Genomic DNA, 22611 nt, shown 5'->3' with positions numbered 1-22611 from the left:
GGACACTGTGTGGGGGAAGGAGCTGGGAAATAAGGGGCTGTTTCCAAGGGCGGTTTTCTCGGTCCATCAGAAGGTGTAGAACCCTCAGCCATCTGAAGCTAACACGTGGTCTTCTCTCATCCCCAGCAGGGGAGGTGCGTGTGATTCACCAGTCAGGGTGAAAGGAGAAGTTGCAATCTGAGAATTAAGACTTGTCCAGATACCAGTCTCTCTTCTCATTTTAATTCAGGCTGATACCATAATGCACCCTCAGGAAGTCATCTTAAGCCTTATACTACTTTTGACAGGTAAGTGAGTAGGTGGGCTGGGGGAGTTGGAAGTCCAGAGGACGGGGGAGTGGAAGGATGTGGGGTAAGAGTTGGGGAGGAAGATGGAGTTCCTTGGGCATTATTGGATGGTTATGGGTTAACTAGTGAGCAGAGAACCAGGATGAAATCTTACTCTAAAGAAACTGCTTAACTACTGTGAAGTATAAATCCATGGCCAAGAGAGCAAGGCAAGATGCAGAACAGTGTGTCACATGTTGCCATTTGTATTTAAACAAAAAAGGGGTGGGTATGAATAGACACAAGTATATGAGGAATAGTAACGGTGGTGGGGGATGAGAGATGGGGTGGAGGGGAGAGTTAGCCCTTCATTGTACTCTTTTGTGCCTTTTGATTTTTTTTTTTACCATGTTCAATTATTTTGTTTAAATATTTTAATTCAAAACATTCTATGAAATAGGGGGAAAAATTGGAATAGACATATTCTAAATTTTAAAAACTAATTTCCGGAGAGTAGTATTACAGGGGAAAGTTCATTTTTTATTACATACTTTTATAACCTAATTATAATAGCATGCTTTATATTTGTAATCCAAAAAAAATGATCTTAGGCAAAATTAAGTTATCAGAATTCCAGTGAGAAATATATATACTCTTTTATATAACAATGAGCATTTTTTACCCAGAGTATCTTCCAAACTCACAGCCCAGTTCTAAATATGATTAGTTAGTGAATCTCAGATTTCTTTTAAGGGCTACCTTGAATGCATTTGGCAACAGGGTTTTTATTCTACTACCCCAAAAGAGAGGTTTTGGTTTTGGTTTTGTGTTAAGTGGCATAATTTAGTACTTGATCGAATATCCTCCAATTCTGTGGTTTTACCTGGGTAAATGGGCCTTGCTCACTGCGATCAATTTACAAGAAGGGACCCTTGCTTAGGTTTTTTTTTTGGACTGATCCTAAAGCCCATAATGAGTCTCGGCTCCTCTTGCAAGTATTATAAACCCATTTTCTAAAAACTGATTTCCAAAGTTTATTAGACTTCTGCCTTTAAGCCAACAATATTTTAAATAAAACATTACCTGTGCTTCTTTGGGGGCAGTGGGGGAGGAAGACGTGAGATGATTTCATTTGTAATAGCAGTTTAAAAATTGCAATATAAATCAACAATTTGAAATTTAAATGCAATAGAATTGATTTTTTTAAAAATGCATTTCCACTGATAACGTGATTGAATCTGAGAGAGAGGGGACTGGGGCACTGACATGGAGGGAGACTTTTCACTACATACCCTTTGGTGCTGTTTTCATTTTAAAAAGCCACATGCATGTATTACCGATTTAAAAATCAATAACAAGCAGATTCCTGGCAAACACAGGGTGAAATGCACATTCATGTATTACCTGAATGTCATTTGGTTCAAACCTTTGGAAAGCAATTTGGCCATATTCTTCAGAAGACTGAGAATATTCCTGTCCTTTATCCTAGTAATTTCTCTCTTAGAAACTATTCTTTTGAAAACCTAAATACAGAAAAGATTTTTGTAGAAAGATTTTGGGATATTATTTGCAATGGTAAAAATGAGAAACAGCTTGAATATTATATAGTACAATAAATTATTTTATCCACAAATATATTTACTACATAATAGTATTAATGAAGAATATGCTAGCATAAAAATGTTTATAATATTCAAATTAAAAAATTCAAGCTCTAAGGTCATGCTTACAAAGAAAACGACACCAAAAAAAAAAATTAATTAATTAAAAAGTACAAAAGGAATTTAAGAAAATATTGAGGCCTCATTCTCTGTTTCTCTTCTCTTTACTGCAGGTGCTGTAGTTTCTTATACAAAAGTGAGTGGGGTGGTGGGTCAGCCTGTCACGCTGCCCTGTACCTATTCAGTGGCTAATGGAGAGGTCACGTCCATGTGCTGGGGCCGAAGGGAATGTCCTATGTTTAAATGCTCAGATGAGATTATCTGGACTAATGGATTTCATGTCACCTTTCAGAAGCACATGCGTTATCAGCTAAAGGGGTATCTTTTGAAAGGGAACGTGTCTTTGACCATAGAGAATGCAACTGAGGCTGACAGTGGCCTGTACTGTTGCCGTGTTGAACACAGGGGGTGGTTCAATGACATGAAAGTCACCTTATCATTGGAGATTAAACCAGGTAAGCTTGTCTTCTTTTCTTTGATCATTTCATGTGGATTAACTGAGTTTTCTGTTTGGTAGTAATTTTCTCTCTGCCTTTGTAGGGAAAGAGGAAATTTCTATAATCCTGTTTTCCAATAAACTCTTGCTCTTGGGAAATAGGATAACTTTCATTTGTGTAGATGAAGTCATAAGACCAACCTTGATTCAAGGCCATCGAGTAGAATCAGCAAACTGTCTCCTAAAGTAGTGCTTCAAACGTGCTAGTTGTCCATGAAATAGCATTCATTGTGACATAATGGAATATCGTGAATATTTTTATCAAGCTGAATTTATTCAACTTAAAAAACTGCCGCTTTTCTCTGAAATTTTATCTTAGAAGAATGTTAAAATGTCTATTTTTAACATCTTAAAACTCGAATGGAATTCAAACATAAAAAGTAGGTAATATAAGGTACTGCTGTGTCGATATATCACCTTTGAGTCATTCTTCACTGACTGCTTGTGTAACAGGATTTCTGTTTCATTCTAGTCTCGGATCTCTCTCTGGGTAGCTCTGAGACCTTCGGTCAGCTGTTGGGATTCCTATAGCACTTCTGACTCTGGAAGAGGTTATTACCTCTTGTAAATTTGTAAATGATCTCTTAGGTGGGAAGAAACCTTAAAAGATTTTGTCCACCTTCTAACAGAAAGTGTAAGTCTTTTGTGCTGGCCCTCCCCTGTTGTCTAGCGGAGTCGCCCCTCAGTTAAGATGCACATCCATTGGGCATGTACACTCAGGACTGACTGAACTGAGCGCTCTTTATTTGGTAAACATTCTGGGCCTGAGGACTACTATTTACGTCTCAGTCATTCACCGAGAGGACAAAGAACAGTTCCAGGCTCTAGACACTTCCCCTGCCTCACAAGAGATGTTTATGAAGATATGCTCATCTGCAAATCTGCATGACTGGCCTTCTAAAAAGTGCTTCAATGTAAATATGAGATATCTGTTTTCGCCTCCCTTTCAATGCAGTTGCTTCCTTTTTTTGTTTTGTTTTGTTTTCTTTTATTTTGTGAGCAGGCCTTCAAAGCCCTACCCTGTCACAGATTCCAGATGACCAATGGCAAAGAGCAAGAGTTCAGGAGAGATCCTTCTGCCTAGAGTTCCAGCATGAGGTTCTAGTTTCTTGCTTCTTGATTGATCTTTGCTTTCATGTTGTTACTAACTCTACTAGGAAAAACAAGTGTTCCAACATCACCTAGAGTCTCTACTTCTGCTCTTCCAACACCAGCACCCACACAGAACCACAAACCAGGTAAAATGGATGTGTTTCAAAGCCCGGAGGCCTTCTAATGAGAGGCTGTAGACTATCCAGGTCCATGTGTCAAGGCAGAAATACAGTCTAGGGTCAGGGTTCTTACCTGGGCTCCAAACATGGGCTTCACAGAGTCTGTGGTCCTTCCCGCTTCACAAATTGTATGCATCTTTTGTACATAGAAGCATTTTCAGAGTGAGAGAACCCATGACTTTTTATCTCATTCTCAAAGGGATTCAGAATTACCCCAAAATAGCTGGGCCACTGATCCAAAAAGGGTGGCATGGATCTGGCCCAGTTGAGCACAGCTTTATGACAAAAAATAGGGTGTCCCAGAGAACAAGGGTCAGGCTAATGAGATTCTGCCCTTACAAGGAGCTCTGAGTAGAGATCATTTAAGTAATTCTGAAGTTGGACCCTCCAGCTGAGGTTAAGGTTTCAATGAATCTAACATTTACTTTTTCCTATGCACCACGCACCATGTTACATGCTTTAGCTTTGTGTCATTTAATTCTTAGGACAACAATATTCATTGTAGGTATGATTTAATCCTGTTTTATAGTTGTTGGAACTGAGACACAGAATCTAAAAGCTAATTGCTGAAAGTCATACAGGTAAAAAGTGATTGAGTCAGGACCCAATCTCTGTTCATTCGATTTTGGGGGTAGTGTTTTTAACTACCGGATTGAGCCCCCACCATGAACACTGAGCTTTATGTCTGGATAAATAGGTCCTAATTTGACATCCTCACTAAAAAAGACTTTATACAATTACCCTGTCTTTTGGGAGCAGTGAGTGACTTACACAGTTTTGTTTCAAGGGTCCTTTATTTATGTAGCATGGAAATTGCAAAAGATGCTATTTATACTGATGCAAAAGTAAACATTATATTTAAGGACTTAAGGAATTTAGGTAGTACATGTTTATTTTTTCAATTCAGGACATATGGTTCATACTTCAAATTTCCCACAGATAAGAGTTTACATTTAATACAAATGGAGAATAAGTTCCCTTACACATGGGGAAATAGCTTGTCATACTGAGGACAAGTTTAGTTTCAAATCTTCTATTTCTGTGATTAAAAAGATATCTTTTGTTGCAGATTCTCAAAGCCCCCAAAACCCTTTGACCCCTTGAGGTAACTCTGGATTCTGAGGAGTACCAGAAATGTCATAGCCTCTTAGCTAGAAAAATCTGATGGAACATATTGATTTCCCTCGACTCCCATTAAGCCATGTGTATATTTATTTATTTGTTTGTTTGTTTTTATTGATTATGCATATTCATGGGGTAAAAAGCTGACTGTCACCACCTGTGCCCAAAATGTGATGGTCAGATCAATACTATCAGTATGTCAATTACCACAAATTATGATTAATTTCCACGTCCCCCACCCAGTTAGTCCCCAAACCCATCCCCCAACCCCCCACTCCCAGCAACCCTAGGTATGCTCTCTCCCTCTGCAAGTCCAACGTATTGCTGTGGTCTTCCTTCCCTTCTTTCTCTCTTAGCTCTTACTTATGAGTGAGGACATGCAGTATTTTTTCCTCTGTGCCTGGCTTATTTCACTTAACATAATTTTCTCCAAGCTCATCCATGTTGCTATGTTGCTGCAGATGGTAGAATTTCTTTCTTTTTTTTGGCTGAGTAGTATCCCATGGTGTATATATACCACATTTTCCTTATCTAGTCATCTGTCAATGGACATTTAGGTTAGTTCCATATCTTGGCTATTGTAAACAGAGCTGCTGTGAACATGGGAGTGCAGGTATCCCTTCAACATGATGATTTCCATTCCCTTGGGTATGTATCCAGAAGTGAGATTGCTGGATCATATGGTAGATATATCTGTAGTTGTTTGAGAAACCTCTGTACTGTTTTCCATAGTGGTTGTACTAACTTACAGTCCCACCAACAGTGCAGGAGCGTTCCCTTCTCTCCACACCCTTGCCAGCATTTGTTATTCATCATCTTTTTGATTATAGCCAGTCTAACTGGAGTGAGGTGGTGGTATCTCAATGTAGTTTTAATTTGCATTTTCCTGATAATTAATGATGTTGAGCACTTTTTAAAGTGCCTGTTGGTCATTTGTATGTCTTCCTTCAAAAAATGTCTATTCAGTTCCTTTGTCTATTTTTTAGTTAGGTTATTTGTTTTTTCACTGTGTAGTTGCTTGAGTTCCTTATATATTCTGGATATTAATCCCTTGTTGGATATAGTTTGCAAATGTTTTCTCCCATTCTGTAGGTTGTCATTTCACTCTGTTGATTATTTTTTTTGCTGTGCAGAAGCTTTTTAGTTTGATATGATCCCATTTATTTATTTTTTCTTTTGTTGTTTGTGCTTTTGAGCTCTTGTTCATAAAGTCTTTGCCCAGTCCTACTTCTTGAAGTGTTCCCCCTACGTTTTCCCTTAGCAGTTTTACAGTTTTTAACCAGGAGGGATCTGAAGGATTGGGCTATGAGCTGAGTTTGGAAGAGAGGGCTTTAGGTTATAGCTGGGACTTTAGAGCTATAAAAGTTTGTAAGAAAAACAGCTTGTTCTAGGTGGCTGAATACGCTAGAGAATCTGTTAGACATTCTGAATATTGATTTAACTTTGAATTCTTAGTTCATGCCTACTAAGGTAAATGGATCAGTAGAATTGGTTTGGTGAAGATGCATAAGTTATTAACTTCATTTAAAGTTGATATTTAGAAGAAAATTGTTGGTTTATATGTCCATACAACCTCCTGGGGGCTAGTATCAATTGAGCCTTATTCTTATCCTGATAGTTTCTGAAAGAGTTGGAATTTAGAGTTGAACTTTATGGTACAGGAAGGAGGTGAACACTGAAGCTAATCTAATGCAGGGACAGTCGTTTTTACATACATTCCTCCTTGTGCTCAGTGCCTTTAATACATGTTAGCTGCCTAAAATAGTCATGGAATAGTTGCATGTAAGGTTGTAGGAGCAGAAGAGAAAGAAAGATGACCCAAATTTGGGGAAGAAGTTAAGCTCAAGAGGTCTTTTGCACAGAACTAATTTGGGTAAAGGCTCTGACCATCTGACTCTCTTGCGTTGTCCTTTTTTTAGCTCCTAAAGAAAGCCACATCCTCTGATAGGTTTGAGCAATAGAGAAAAAGGGAAAAGCAGTTCAGAACATGAGAAAGGGTGATGTTGAAGGTGAAGTTATCAAGACTGGGGTGGTGAAGGGGAAAATGAAAGACTAATGAGAGGCGATGAGAAAAGCCCAGCATTGGGAGTTTTTGTCCAGCACCACCACAAATTTGCTCTAAAACCCTGTGGTGCTTAGGAGAAGAATCATGTAAAGACCTTTTATAAAAGGCAAGTGATCAGCTCTGCAGATGAAGGGGCTTATCAGTTAGCTCAGTTGGTTAACGCATGGTATTATAACACCAAGGTCAAGAGTTCGGATCCCTATACCAGCCAGACACCAAACAAACAAACAAAACACAGAACTCTGCAGGTGAGGTGAGCTATCTGATAGGAAATAAAGGAGAGATCTCGGGAAAAGGAAGGGACACATAGCTCCGTATTGGAGAATTTCTAATGGAAACTTTTTGGCGAGCAATGAAAGATGAGTCAGAAAACACAGGAAATCATTCCTCAGAAAGGAATGACTAGAATGCAGACGCAGAAGGAACCGGGGTCAGGGTCCACCAGGAACCTTGCTTTGAGGGTTGCAAATCATTACCCAGGCCAAGACATTGGGCAATATTCCCACCTTGAAGAGACCTCAAGGAATTAAATATTGTGAGTATCTATTCTGTGTTTTTTTTTTTGTCCTTTTTGAGATCGGCTGCACAACTCTCAGCCAGTGAGCACTGTGAGCGCACCGGCAATCCCTACATAGGTTCTGAACCCGCAGCGGGAGCGCTGCTGCACTCCCAGCGCTGCATTCTCCCGAGTGCGCCACGGGCTCGGCCCTATTCTGTGTTGTTTAATATTTGTACCTCCCTGGAAAGATGTATGGATGACCTGGAACTTGAATAAGGCCAGGAAATCCAGATGGGAGCTTTTGTGAAGGGGGTATGGGAGGTGGTACAACCTCCCAGGCCCTGTTCCCTGAAAGTGAAATGTCACTTGAATGAATAAAATAAAAGTTTAAGTGGATATCCTACATAAGATGTGCTGTTGTAGGCTTTGTATGTTTAGAGGGAACCTAGGAGTATAGAAAGGGTGAGATAATCCTGTATTTTGATAAGACTACCTAGAACATTATCTAGATTACATGTTCTCATGATAATAAAATAACTGGATAGCAGTGTAATGCTAGAAAGCCATCTTTGAGTAAATTTCTAATGGAGAGAAAGGGCTAGAAGTGGGTAGGTGGGAGCCATGCATGCCTCCTAAAAGAATCTAGGTGAAGACCCTGTGGGAAGTTGATGGTAATTCCTGATTTTAATTTTGCTCTTTATTTTTGTTGTGGCTGCAAATTTTTCTCCACAAATGGAGCATAGTTCTTCTGTTTTTTTCATTCCAGTATCTACTTCACCTTCTCCAAGTCAGCCAGCAGAAACCCAGTCTACGACACTGTGGGAAACAGGGACACAGCCCACCAGCTCACCATTGTACTCTCACCCAACAGGTAACTGCATTCTTTTTCCTGAATACCTGTAAACATTTGAATCTTGATAACCATTGACATTATTGAGAGCACACACTCTGGAATAAGACAGATCTGAGTTGAGTGCCATCGCCAGCCACTCAAACCAGCTATGTGACTTGTACAAATGTCTGCCCTCTCTGAATATGTTTTGTCATTTGTAAAATGGATATAATATCACTGATCTTGTAGAATGCTTGTGAGGATTAAATGAGATGAAGGGCTTGGGACATAGTTACAAGGAGAGAGAGATACAATAGCAATTATTACTATTACTTAGAATATCTATAATCCATATGCCTGACTGGCACAGTTAGCTTGTTTGATTTGCGAACATCCATATGCACATTACTTTTTTTTTATAAATCAAATCAACCAATCTTGACTCCAGACTTATTAATGGACTTGATTCCTTGGGCCAGGGCTTTAAAACAATTTAATCTAGCCTTCTGGTATCTAGATCAAGTTGGCCACCCATGCTTTCTCCAAGTTCCAGACCTTAAATATAGCTGGGAGACAAGACTGCTGCCTTGTCAAGCTTGTATTTAATGAGCATTCTGAGATAACGCTATGGTCTGAATGTTTGTGTCCCCTCAAAATTCATGTTGATAACTAATGCCCAAAGCAATGGTATTAAGAATGAGGCATCTGGGAGATGATGGCTCTGCCCTCATGAATGGGGTTAGTGTCCTTTTAAAAGTGGCCTAAGGGAGCTTGTTTGTCCCTTTCCCCACATAAGTACACACAAAAGGTGCCATCTGTGAGGAAGAGAGAGGTCCCTCAGACAGCCAATCTGCCTGCATCTTGATCTTGGACCAGTCCAGCCTCCAGAATTGTAGGCAATAGTATTATGTTGTTTATAAATTACCCAGTCTGAGGTATTTTGTTATAGCAGCCTGAACAAACTTGGACAATGGGTTAAGGACACCAACACCACCAAACAGACATACCCCACTGAGATCCTGCCACTGCCCTCCAGTCTTTCCCACTCTCCTGAGTCTGGGCAGGTCTCATATAATCTCTACGCTTTAGAAATGTAGAATTGAGCTGTCTTTCCTTGTGAGGGTGAAAGGTGATACTGAATCCTGTTATCTTTCCCAGCTAACTCTTTCTGTTGCCCATATTGGTAAATTATGGGAGTGTTAGAGCTGGCTAATATGTCCTTGTGCCACATCCAAACAAGGTCAAGTCTTGCAGGACTCCTGGAGTGTGTGACTCATTGTGTTCAGGAGCTGCCAATCGGCAGGCCTCCCCCCACCATGGGGGGGATCTTTTGCCAAGTATTCCTGAAAGCTGGTTAATTTAAAATAGACTTGCCGTGAAATTCACAGAGGGCCTCATTCAGTTGGGAATTGGTTTTGAAAGTGGAATCCTTGGTACACACTGTTTCTGGGCACAAAAACAAAATGAAAATAGATAAAAACACAAGGTAACAGCAGTAGGAGCAGCTGCACCCGACTCTTTTAGGGTGTGAGGAGGAAGAAAGTAGGAGTGGGGAATCAGAATTCTCTAAAATATCATGTCACTAAAACCTGGTCAAGGTAGAGCTTTCTAGAGAGGAACAAACATTGGAGCAGCTGTGTCCCAGGATTTGTGTGACTGTTGCCATTTTGGCTGCATATATGAGACCCTCAGGCCAAGTCCTCGCTTCACCCAAGTCAGCCCTCAGTTGGCTAAAGCTTCATAGAAGCAAAGGATGTTAGGTCTGCAAGGGATTTTGGTTGTCATATGACCCACAACCCACCTTTGGCAGATATATGTGCCAGGAAACTCATAGCTGTCTGATTTAATTCTTCTGAGGTAGCCCATATTCATTGCCATTGCCAGACTGGGGAGGCCCTATGGCTCTACTTTGGAGACACACAGCTCTCAATTCAGCCACCAGTTACCAGCTGCGTGTCCGTGTGCAAGTTGCTGAACTTTCCTCACTGGATGTTTAAAGTATATGATATGTGGAAAGTGCATTGTACAGTATCCTTCCACCTTCTTCCTTGCTCCTTCCATTGTATAATAACAATAATGGGTGATGTTTATTCAACACAGTGTTAAGTGCTTTACATACTTTACCTAATTTAAATTATAACAAATTAAATGTATACTGTTTTAGCTTGTAGTTCAGGGTACGTTAGCTAGAATTATATATATACACACACCTTCATGTACATATACATACATACATTGGTACATACATGCCTATGTGTGTATGCAAAGGACCTTGAGTATCAAGGTCATATTGCTAGTAGATGTCATTAGCGTCACCCAGTCCCATTCCCTGAAGGTCTTAGGAGAAGAATATCATAACACAAGTCACAAACAGAACCTAGACTCTAAAAATTGCCTAAACCTAGATATTGCCTTTGGCTCTCTAAGAAGTAGTCTCAGAATGAGTAAAATATAAACACGGTAATGCATATATTTTGGGGGATATGATTAGTCCAATTTTGCTTATGTTGGGGATCTATAGCTGTGTCAGTATTTAGGGAATTTAATGGAACTGTAGATTTCCGTTTGATGGCAGTGCAGTAAGTGTGGTGGTTACCAGCAGAGGCTCTTGTCATTTACTAAAACTGGAAACTTGTTTGACCATTCCATGTCTGTTTCTTCATCTATAAAATGGGATTAAGAAACTGTTTGTTAAGATGGAAAGTACACAGTATGTGGTATATACTCCCTAAAAAAAAGATTCTGTATTTGACCTATGGTTACCTAGGAAAGCCAACAACATATATTCTCTATTACAAAATAGATACTTCAAAACACTTTGAAAATTTGAATATTCAGAACTTTGAGACCAATATATCTTATACCATATAAAATCCTAATCCTTATATGGCATAAGATACAGTGGTCTTGTGGCTGATATAACAGACATTTTCTAAGGTACTTCTGGATCAAAGTCTAGGCACATTGACATATATCATATATCATATATCATATATATATATGCTGCCTGTTGTGGATATCATGGTACATTTTACTCTAATTTTGAATGTAAAACCAATTTAATGTCCATTCTGAATAGGGTGGTTCTGATCTTTAGATGTGCTTACATATGGTCTCTGGGCACTCACTGACAGCTTTTGAGTAGCATGAAAATATTGATTACCTTTAAGTAGCATTCTTAACCTGGTTTCAAGAATGGGCTTCTGTGATTCCCCTAAAATTGTAGGTAATACTTTGTCTGTACATACATTGCATTTTTTTTCATAAATAGAAAAAGGAGTCCATTTTCAAAGAGTCCATGACATAAAGGTTAAGAATCACAACTTTATAGGATAAATTAATAAAATATTAATAACTTGGTATGACTCTTACCATGCCTATAGTATTTCAACTTTTCATCCATCACTAGAAGGCAATGTGAATATGTTTAGTGTCTGTAGGGAAAATTCAATATTTTTTGTAATTCTAATTAATTTTCATTCTTGTTGAGCAGATGGGAATGGCACCGTGACACAGCCTTCGGAGGGCGTTTGGCATAACAATCAAACTGTAAGTATATTCCTCCCGATTTTATTAGATTTACTCATATACCTCCCTTGAAGCAAGATACATTTAAAAACTATTTCTGTAAGAACAGTACACAGATTGATATTTTTCTCCTTTAACAAAAAAAGAAGAATTTGGCTCTTAAATAGAGATGCTTTAATTTGAAAAGTTTACTTAGGTGGTTTAGTTTGTTAAAGGTGCCCAATGAGTGATATTTTACTGAATAACACACACATACACACACACACACTCTCCACAGACTTTCACCTGGTCAGAAATTGGGATGAAAGAATGAGCTAATTTAAGGAGAGCAAGTTAATATAACATACCAAGGAGGTCTTCAATTATTATTAGAGAAATAACATGCTTTGATGGTGTGGAGTGGGTGCCACCCATCTACCCTCAAATGAAATCTTAAAGATAGGCCCCCTAATATCCTTTTCCCACCCAATTGCCATTCTATGTAGAAATTTTGAGGCTACTGTTGATTTTTTTCTATGTTTAAAACTCCCGTGTGATGATAAAGTATTAAGGTCTTGAACAACTTTGATTCTGTAAAGGGGTCTTACGCTGTTTCCACAGTGAGCTTGAGAAAAACCTAAGTTGCCCCAGTCTTGTGGTCTCATCAAAATCTCATCTTTACAAACGAGTTAGACAAATTTAGCAATAGGACCTTTTCTTTTGGCTCCTGGGTGAGACAACTTCCCTTTTAAAATATGTAAAAATGACTCGTAGAAGCAACAAACAAAAAGTCTGAGGTTATGAGAATATCCTTCTGATAACAAGTTGTGAGAAATGACAGCATGGCTACTGTAAGGGAAATTCAAAAAGCTCAGGCAAGGTGGAGCTGTTTGGAGTAGGGCCTTATGCTGTATACCTTAGTACAATGAGAATATTACCATCTAGGAGTTGTATTAAAAAATTTAATAACTTTTAAGGCATGGGCACTAATCAATCTGATGGATGTGGGCTGAATTTGTACATCCTGGCTAAATATCAGAACTGCCATTATGTAAATATTTATTGTATTACTATATAGCCAGACTTATGCTGGATTGAAATAAAAACCACTCTGAATAGTGAGGTTGTTCTTAACCTCATTACCTGCAGAACAGGTATGTTTAGCATCAGTAGAAGCAAATTAGAAGCAAGTTCAAGACAGGCAGTAGCAAAAATGTGGGCTTTTTGTACCTTGACTCTGAAAATGTCAAGATGTCTCCCAGGCATCCTGAAAATATGCAGCATATATTTTGACTCAGTAGGTTAACTTCCTGGGCTCTGTCTTAAGAAGAAAATTAAACAAATACAATACAGTAAAGATGTCTGAGAAAGGATGCTCATTGTGGCTACTTGCAATTATGAATATGTTATAAACAATCAAAATGTTCAATAGTAAGCGATTAATTATTTAGTCAATTAAGCATATCCACATATTGTCATTAAGAATGTAGTCACTGCAGTACACTACTGACATGGGAAGATGTGGGTTACAATAGATTAAGTGAAAAAGGCAACTTTTTTTTCTAGCTAAGCAATAACTGAATAAAAAGGCAATTTTAAAAATTATATATATTTGTGTGTGTGTGTGTGTAGTATATATAGAATATAGTAGTTGTTTCTGTTAAGAAAAAATCCTAGGGCCGGCCCGGTGGCGCACTGGATAGTGCGCCGCTTGGGAAGCGCGGCGGCGCTCCCGCCCGAGGGTTCGGATCCCACATACAGACCGGTTCCCGCTCACTGGCTGAGCGAGGCGCGGGAGCAGCGCCGAGGGTTGCAATCCCGTTGCCGGTCCCGGTCCGGTATGGGGGCAACACTGAGGGTTGCGATCCGTTGCCGGACACGGAAAAAGACAAAAAAAAAAAAAGAAAAGAAAAGAAAAAATCCTAGAAGAATACAATTTTAGAAGAGTATATGAAGCAAAATGGTAATACTGCTTGTTTCTGGATGTTAGGGTTATGGTTTATTTTAGTTTTCCCTTTTTCATGCTTAGCAGCACGTTGTAAAATGAACAAGCATTATTTGCGTAATATAATTAAAAAACAAAAGCGGAGTCTGGCTCCTGAAACCCCTTTCTCCATGTACCCACTTCATGCCCACCTTCCTTCCTCATAGGCAAGATAATACAACACACTTTTCCCTTCTAGACACTGGCTATATCCCTTCTAAGCAGGGATGGCTTGAATGTTGTTACCCTCTGTATTCCTCATAGTGTTTATCAGGAAGGACCTAAAACTACCTTTCCCAAGAGTCCTATTGAATCTTCTGTTTACAGACACAGAAACAGAGGTTCAGAGAGACTAAGTAACTTGTCCATGGTCACACAGTGTCTAAGTAGAAGAGCTGGGATTCTGACTCCAGAGATTGAGCTCTTGTGCTGGAAGACTTGATCCTTCTCTCTCAACTTCCACTTCCTTTCTGTTAAAACACCTACCTTGGGGGTTCTCTTTAGTATTAGAGCTAAGCAACGAAAAGCGGTCTAGCACGATGCCTGGCACATTTCTGACTTACTCCAGGAGGTGGTGATCCTTCATTATCCGCACCAGGAGATTTAAACACAATTCTACATTTCTATCTGATTGCACGGCATTAAATTGTTAATCAGGGCCACGTCTGTGAACAGCTACTTTTAAGTTTATTAATATAGACATAGACAGAATCTTGAATTACAGTTAAAAAAAATAAGGACTGTAATCAAAGACGAAATTCAATAATGAGCACATTCTGATAATATCAGATCAAGTCAATTTATATGTAAACCCTCAATTAATATCATCAGGGGATGTATTTATGGCCAATATCCTATTGAATTTTAAAACAGATAAAATAATTTACATACAATACATACAAATCCGTTTTAACTGTGGTTGAGTTTTGATAAAGGTATACACCTATATAAATACCACCCCAAGTAAGATAAACATTCTGAATTTCAAATTGTCTCGGAATGACACCATATGGTTACAACCTCAGATCATTTGGTCTTCATGTTCCAGAAGTAGCCAAGGGCCAATAAAGATAAATGTGTTTGTGTAAGTTATTCTAGGAAATGTTTTCTATCCATAGCTCTAACAAGATGCTTTTCCAATTTACTGATGTTTCCTTAGCAAGAGTCCTCAGCACACAATTCATGGATGACCACCACTAAGGGAATCTATGTTGGAATCTGTATTTTTGCCTTGATGTTGCTTGCTGTTTTGGTTGTCGTGATTGTCAAAAGTAAGTCATTTCAAGATTGTTCCTAAGGGACTAAAAGCAAAGGTCCTATAGCCGAACTGTCTGGGTCCAAGTAGCTCTATACATCATGTGATTTTGATTTCATGTGACTTCCCTGTACCTGAAATTCTCATTTGTAAAATTCAAATGGTAATACCATCTGCCTCGAGGGGGATAGGAGATTTAAATGCATTAGTACCTACAAAGTACTGAGAATGGTGTCTGGCATATGGTAAGTGCACAGACATCTCAAACTGTTCTTAATGTACTTAAGAAAGATCATTTTCTGCCATAAATCTCTGTAAATCTCATGGAGTTTACATTCTAGTGGTTTTTTCACCTAATACTGTTGTTTCTTAACCATGTTCTTTATTTTTCAATTATGGACTCCCTAAGTAGAAAAATTAAATTTAAATTCTCCATAAAAGAAATTAAATACTAGGAAACCAGAATTTGTTGGGTAGGGCTGAGACTTGAAAGCCAACAAACCATTGTAATATATAATATTTATTCTTCTGTTCCTTCAAGATTTAAATTTTTTCCCCTACGGGGATGATATTGTTGAAATTTTACAGCACCCATTCAGCAGCAGAAGAAAATGGGACTTTGGAAATTGATTGCAAGACTAAGACTAGAACAAAAAGTTTCAGAGGCAGCCATCCAGGGCTTCTTACCCTCCTCTGCCAGTTGTGTGTGTGTGTGTGTGTGTGTGTGTTTCTCTCAGTACAACCTGCCCCCTACGAAAGAACCACAGTCATCTATTTTGCAAGACACTGTTTTCAAACCCATTACTGATTTACTTCATGTATCTGGGAAGAGGAAATTTAGGAAACTAAGAATATGCTTGGCCAATTTGAGAATGTTTTTACATAATCATTTAGAACTTGGTTTGTCAAAAGTTATTATTTAGAAATTCAAATATGCTCCCCTCCTCAACCAAAAACACCCTCTTTATTTCCCTCTTGATGGAAGGGATGACTGGAAATGGAAAGTCTGGCAAAGGTATCTTTTGATAGAGGTGATCCTTAGTGTGACCTCATGTCTCTGTTAGCCTAGGATGATACTGGTTGACACCCGCTCTCCAGCTGCCCATCAAAAAAATCCTGGACTTTTTTGTTAAAATAAAAGATAACAATAGCATTAAAGTCAGTCAGGATAGGTGGGTGAATACACCAAACCATTAATAAAAATGAGATGCTGAACATGGAAGGGCTCGTTTGGGTTCTACAGCCTCGAAGGAGGGTATGGGAAGGCATTACCTGAAGTTACTGGGGGAGGGTCTAAGAACAACAGAAGTAATATACTTGTTTGGAAGAGGATATGAACTCTTTTGCTGACATGTTTAATTTTCTCTTCAACTCCCCCCTGCCCCTCTGATTTAGAGTATTTCTACATCATAAACAAGATGCAGCAAGCAAGGTAAGCTTCAGTGGGTTTCTGTCAGCACCTTTTGATGCTCCTACTCTAGTCCAACAAAGTGAAATGTTTCTCTGTCCCTCTCTTCTTTTTCTTCGAAACGCTCACCATTTTATACCCTGAATCCTGATGATCTAGTTTAATGAGCACCTCTGCCACTGTCAGACCTGCCGGTGCTGTTTTTAGCTTTCTGTGTTTCCCTAGGGTCGGGGCAGAACTGGTACAGAAGGAGCACCTCAGTCCTAACCTCAAGCAAGAGAACGAGATTGCAGGTCTTGCTTGATGGAACTGAACACCGAATGAGTTTTTTGATTTCTTCTTTCATTTTACTCAATGCTTTGTTTTGCTGACTGTTTATTACCTACTCTATTCTAAAGAGATGACAAAACAGGCAGAAAATACATAAACAAATAAACAGGGTCCTTTAAGGTGCTTCAGACAAACACTATAGGGAATATAGAGCCCAGGAACAGGCTGAGTAAGCCCCGAGGAAGGAGAAAACTTGGTGGAAGATAATTCCTGGCTGAAGGGGCAGGACAGACAGTGGCTCTGAGGTAGCGCACATGCCCCAGCTCTCCAGCTCCCATCGTTCCTACTGCTCCACACCCAACCTGCTCCACTCGTTGACATCAGCTGCCTGACTTCACACTCGCTGTCTTTGTGAAGATATTTCAGTCTCTCCTGCTGCCCAGTTAAAACTTAAATCCCCTCTACTGCACCTATGCCACGTGGCTATCTTCCCCAATCTGTTCAGTGGTAGGACACAACTCCTTAGTCCCCAAACCAACTGGCCTGCTTCATTTGGTTCAGATTGGGCTTTAAGCAAGGACTTTCTTCAATTCAAAATCCATCCCTCTTAGGCTGCCATCCATTATTCCCAGTTCTCCTTCATTGGGTGTTTATACACAGACTTTCCTGTGTTTGAGTAAATGACATGAGCCAATCCACAGAATGTGCCTTGAACACTCTAGCATGTTGCAAGTGCCCCATACATATTGGCTTTTATTATTGCAATCAAGCTCTTCACAGCAATAAACCCCTGAGACGGGCACTATTATTATTCTCATTTTACAAGTTGGGAACAGGTTCAGAAATGTTAGTGACATCTAAGATCACACCACAGTGTATAAAGTACCCAATCTCAGGAACCCACACTCATAAATATTTTGACTAACTGCTTCTAAGAATGGAAAGAAAATGCTTCTTGTAGGCATGGAGCATAGATAGCATCCTTTACTTATTTGATTTCTATTCTTGCACTGCTAACTTATCTTTTTTAAAAGGTTCACTTTTTATCTCCTAATTATAAATGAAAAATATTGTAGAAAATGTAAAATATAAAAATGCAAAAAGAAAAAATATACACTGTTTAACAGATTATGATCATTTCCTCATGATATTATCTTCTCGGCAGTTATATCACACTGACTCATTTGAGCTTAATGACACCTAACATAAGTATTTTCACACATGTGACTGATCCATGTAAGGACTATAGAGGAGCTTTCTCTCGTGTTCCTTTAAATACATCAGTGGGGGAATGTTCTTCATTTGTGGCTGTATGAAGTCTCGGGTTCCATATTTTCAGGGTAGGCTTTGGTAATAGGAACAGCCACCATATACAAATTACAAAACACCAGCTTATATCAAAACACCACACATGAGTTAAAGTTAAGTCTGCTTTCTTCCCTGATTTGTACTTCCCTGATTTCTATGAAACCCAGATATCAGTCCATTGTGACTCCCCAAATAATGGGAGATACAGAATAAGTTCTCCCAATAGTCCCACTAAAGCACCTTCTGTAACTTCACACGAAAGGCAGGCCACAAAGCACCAATAGCTCCCTACAAAAGATTAATCCCTTAATCTCCAGTGCCTACCTTTTTGTACACTTGGTGTGTGTGAGTGTATGTGACATAACAGTAATCTAACCCACCCCTTTTGACACTTGACCATAAGACACAGTAAGATTTTTTCTTTTTTGGTGGCTGGCAGGTACAGGGGTATGAACACTACACTCTAACCAACTGATCTAACTGGCCAGCACACGGTTAGATTTTTGACACCATGATCCAGTGAACACTTGTGAAACACTGTTATTTGACTACATTCAGTATTTCTCTATCCTATGTTTATCTTGAATACAGATGTTGATCACTAAGTAGATTTAATAACCCTCTCTGAAAGGTCAGATTTCACATTTGGAAAAATAGCTATCAACCAGTTCTTAACCACATTTGAAAATATGTGTCTTGATTTAGTAACTCAGTTTGATGTTAGATATCAATTTTTTTTAGATTCTCCATTTTTGTATTCTATTATGCAAGTCTCCTTAAGCAGACCAGAGTGAATATTTTGAACACTTCTTGGGTTGTCCATGTGCTTATTAAACAGACTTTCCTGCAACCTTATACTTGGGGCCACCCTTTTCATAACTCTGGAAGGCACTATTTGTTTCATAGTTTGTGTGAATGGGGCTCCTAGAGTCACAAATGCCCACTCTTGCCTGATAGTGAACAAAAGTGCTGCTCGTATTTTAGAAGTGGTCTGCTTTCATTTTACTCATGTGATTCTTTAACAACTCTTCCTGCAGGACGGTTGTGTTCAAAGGCCCTCAGACTAGAGCTTTGCAGAGTGCCGCCGAAGTGCGAGTCCAAGCCCAAGACAATATCTACATTATTGAGGATAATCTTTACGTCATGGATTAAGACCCAGTGGCATTCTTAGAGGTTTTATGCCCATGACTGCAGAAGACTGTGACCAGATATATATCACCATGTGAAATGCCTTTTAAACTCCAGGACCACTTTTCTGTGTCTGTTTCATCTGGCACTCCAGCACATCAGCGATATTAGGTAGAGTGACAGCTCAAATCTCTGTCAACCTTATTGTTAATATAGTCCTAATTCTTTTGTACTAAAACTGGCTCAGTCTCTCCAGTTATTGCAGAGCTCTCTCCAAAACATGAACACTTTAGAATTGTATGTTCTCCCTATGAATCCTGTATGCATCAAAGAGAATTTTCATTGGGAATACAAGAAGTGAACATTTTCTTGGCCACCAAAGCTGTCCAGAAGAGGGGAATAGGACTTAAAAATCAGCAAATCTGACTTGGAACTTCATTTGGAAGCATTTCACGATTACCTCATGTTTTCGTATTGTAACTCCAAATGCTACATGTCTTACATTCTTCAAAGGTTTCAATTAGTAGGGGTGTACAGATTTTTATTTTCTCTGTAGAGAAATAGAAATGAGTCTAATTTTACTATTACAGGTATATCTGTTTTCTCATGGCTCCGGAAATATGATGCATTAAGTGCTTGATCCTTGGATGAGAATGGCTATTTTATTTAGCAGTCTAAGAAGTTATGGTAGTGAGTACAAACCAAAAAGACACCAGGGGAAGGAAATCATTTGCCATATGATTCAACACATTTATGCTGTTTCTACTACATTTGTGCCCTGGTGCTAGGCACTTATATAAACAACCATCAGGATCTCTGAACTAATTTTTAGAATGAGCAGGGCAGAAATGAATTTAAAAAAAAAAAAAAGGAGGGAATAGGGGAAAGGTTTTCTGCCTTTGAAAATTTACAATGCAAATATGATAGTGTTTGAAAGTATCATTAGTTTCACCCAAAACTCTAAATTTTAAAATTGTCTTCAAATCACTTTTATATTTAAAATTGTTTCAGAAGGGTAGAGGGTCTTCATATCTTATGAATCACATTGCTATTTTTCACAATTCAATTAAATTTTTGGTTTTGCCAAGAGAGTTAAACAAAGGCTTATTGTAAGGATATCTTCAGTCACGGTGTGATTGTTTAGAAGTGTAGACTTGCAAGAGCTAGCATTATCAGAAGAGAAGCATTTCTCCATGAAGAGTTAACAAGGCTGGATATTAATTTCAATTTCAATTTGAGTAAGCCCTGAAATTATTCACACTTAAGGTTCAGAGCTACTCACACCATAGTGGTCTAGGAGGGCAGGATGCTTGCCCTCAAAGACAACATTTTTAACACTATTCTGAAGAGTTCTAGGAAATAAGTAGGTCCTCTGTATGAAGGTTCTGTGGGCAAATAAGATTGAGATACATGATATACCAGCTGTCCCAAATGGGGCCAGCCTAATCTGGTCTAAAAATTAATTTTGCTCCAACTACAGCATTTTCTTTTTCTTTAATTCAAGGCAACATGCATAAACCTGGAGATTTGAAATTAAACCCAGATTTGTAGTTGCTTTGGAGAGGCTTGGCAAGATTGGGCTGCATTCTTGTGTGATCAGAGCCCGACTAGCTGGGTCCATGCCCTTCAGCTCTTTGCCTTCCCTGTCTATTCACTTTTGTTACCTGCTTGGTGGTGCCTGTGCCTCTTTGAGTTTATGATGCTTGCTCTATTCTCCATTTACTTCCTGCAGATTTATGATGCACATTAAAGGCTCTGGGAACCTGGTTAATTTTGTTTAATCCAACATTTCCAAAACTTGTTTGAACACATGAGCACAATGACTAGTAGCATTCTGTGAAACAGAATATATGGGGCATAGGGGAAACTATACTTAGTTAGTATACAGGATTAAGAATAGGGTCTAAGGGCAAATTGTTCTTTATGCCTAATTTTTTTTTCATCTCTTAGATATAATCATTTTCATGCTTTGGTATATAGTGGTAATGCCAATGAAATATTACTTGTCAAAGAAATATTACTTGTTCAAAGAAGTCTTTGAACAGTGAAAAACACTACAGAAATCAGAAATGCAAGATTTTTCCCCGGTAGATTTTGTAGTAATAGCAGATCTAGCATTAGTGCTCAGTAAATAATTTCAATGGTGTTACGTTCATAAATCTCTTGTTGCACGGTATAATTATTTTTAAAAAAATGTTTATTTATTGACAAAGTTGATGGTGAGTAATCTGGCTCTCATCTTATACTTTAGAAAAACATTGTCAATAATTGAGAGGGAGAATAGGTAAGAAGGGGAGGAATTTAGTTAATATGAATTTTTTTTTCTGTAAATATGTCAACCTTCTAGACTGTATTGAATTTTTGTTGTTATTTTTGATCCTTTGAGATACCATTGAGATTCTGTTAACTACAATCTGTCTTGGGACATTAGGACACTGGTATAAAGACTGTATATTTAAATTTTAAAATTTTTGCACATCTTTAAGAAGTAGCAGAACCAGTCATTCACTGATAGATGTAAAGATAGAATGATTTTATAAGTACATGAAAGTGTGAGAGACTAATGGTTGTCTAATTTCACTTGTAAAATTGTATGTATATTTGTTAATAAAAGTGGCTTTATTCATTCTGAAAACTAACTTACTTTATTCTCGGGTTCATCAGTTAATGTGGGCCAAGCCTTTTCAACCTGTGGTAGACTCTCAGGGCAAGGTCAAAGTGGGCCAAAAATTGTTGAGAGTCAAGTAGGCACCAGATACTCTTCTAGGTGCTGGTGATATAGCAGAAGACAATCCTGAACTCCAGTTCCTAAGGAGCTCCAATTTAGGGAAGAAACACAAAAACCATTATTTCTGGTACTGATTAATGCTTAAAAAAAAAAAAAAAGACAGAGAGAGAATATCGTGGTAGAGACTGGCTTCTCAACCATGACATTTGGGGCCAGAAAACTTTGTTGCAGTGGGCAGTGCTGTGCACTGTAAGCTATTTAGCATCATCCCTGGTTTCTGCACACTAGATGGGTCACACCCTCCGGTTGTGACACCTGAAAATGTCTGTTGAGGGCACCACCATTGCTGGTTGAGAAGCGCTGTGATAGAGGGTATCTGGGGGCGCAGGTGAGAAGTGGTACAGCTTCAGCTCGTTGGTCATGGGCTGCCTCTGGGAAACAGGTGACATTTAAGTTGAAACCAAAAGAATGTGTAGGCGGCAGCCACATGAAGATCTGGTGGAAGGAATCCACCAACTGCAAAGGCCCTGGGGCGGGAAGAAGCTTGTATATTATGAGACAAAAAGTTATATTCCAAGGACTAAAAAATACGAAGTGGCTGTAGCAAAGTGAGTGAGGGGTGGAGAGTAGGGCAGCGTGTCTCACCAGCTGCAGGACGTAAAGGGCTATGGACATATCTGCTTGAGAAAAAGAGTTCCACTCTTGGGTAACAAAGCGCTTTAGCATGTTAAAGTTTAAACCCGCTGTCCAT

The 22611-nt window shown here is 38.8% G+C and overlaps 1 protein-coding gene across 1 annotated transcript; it reads left to right on the top strand.

Moving 5' to 3' along the window:
* Positions 1–241: 241 nt before the first annotated feature.
* Positions 242–19231, top strand: HAVCR1 (hepatitis A virus cellular receptor 1). The gene is made up of 8 exons (XM_008574421.1): positions 242–287; positions 2101–2442; positions 3641–3721; positions 8207–8311; positions 11766–11821; positions 14923–15034; positions 16414–16450; positions 19042–19231. Exons 1-8 carry the CDS (start codon positions 242–244, stop codon positions 19154–19156), a joined length of 894 nt encoding a protein of 297 aa, XP_008572643.1. The 3' UTR covers positions 19157–19231.
* Positions 19232–22611: the final 3380 nt, after the last annotated feature.

This window comes from Galeopterus variegatus, unplaced genomic scaffold (genome assembly GCF_000696425.1).
Source record: "Galeopterus variegatus unplaced genomic scaffold, G_variegatus-3.0.2 Scaffold1046, whole genome shotgun sequence".
NCBI lineage: Eukaryota > Metazoa > Chordata > Mammalia > Dermoptera > Cynocephalidae > Galeopterus > Galeopterus variegatus.
The sequence above is the reverse complement of the archived record's forward strand: the minus strand, read 5'-3'. Positions and strand labels throughout refer to the sequence as shown.

Coding starts and splice junctions, on each gene's coding strand:
- HAVCR1 (XM_008574421.1), top strand. CDS start 242: ATGCACCCTCAGGAAGTCATCTTAAGCCTTATACTACTTTTGACAG. Junction 8,312..11,765: donor ATTGTACTCTCACCCAACAG/GTAACTGCATTC, acceptor CTTGTTGAGCAG/ATGGGAATGGCACCGTGACA. Junction 11,822..14,922: donor TTTGGCATAACAATCAAACT/GTAAGTATATTC, acceptor ATGTTTCCTTAG/CAAGAGTCCTCAGCACACAA.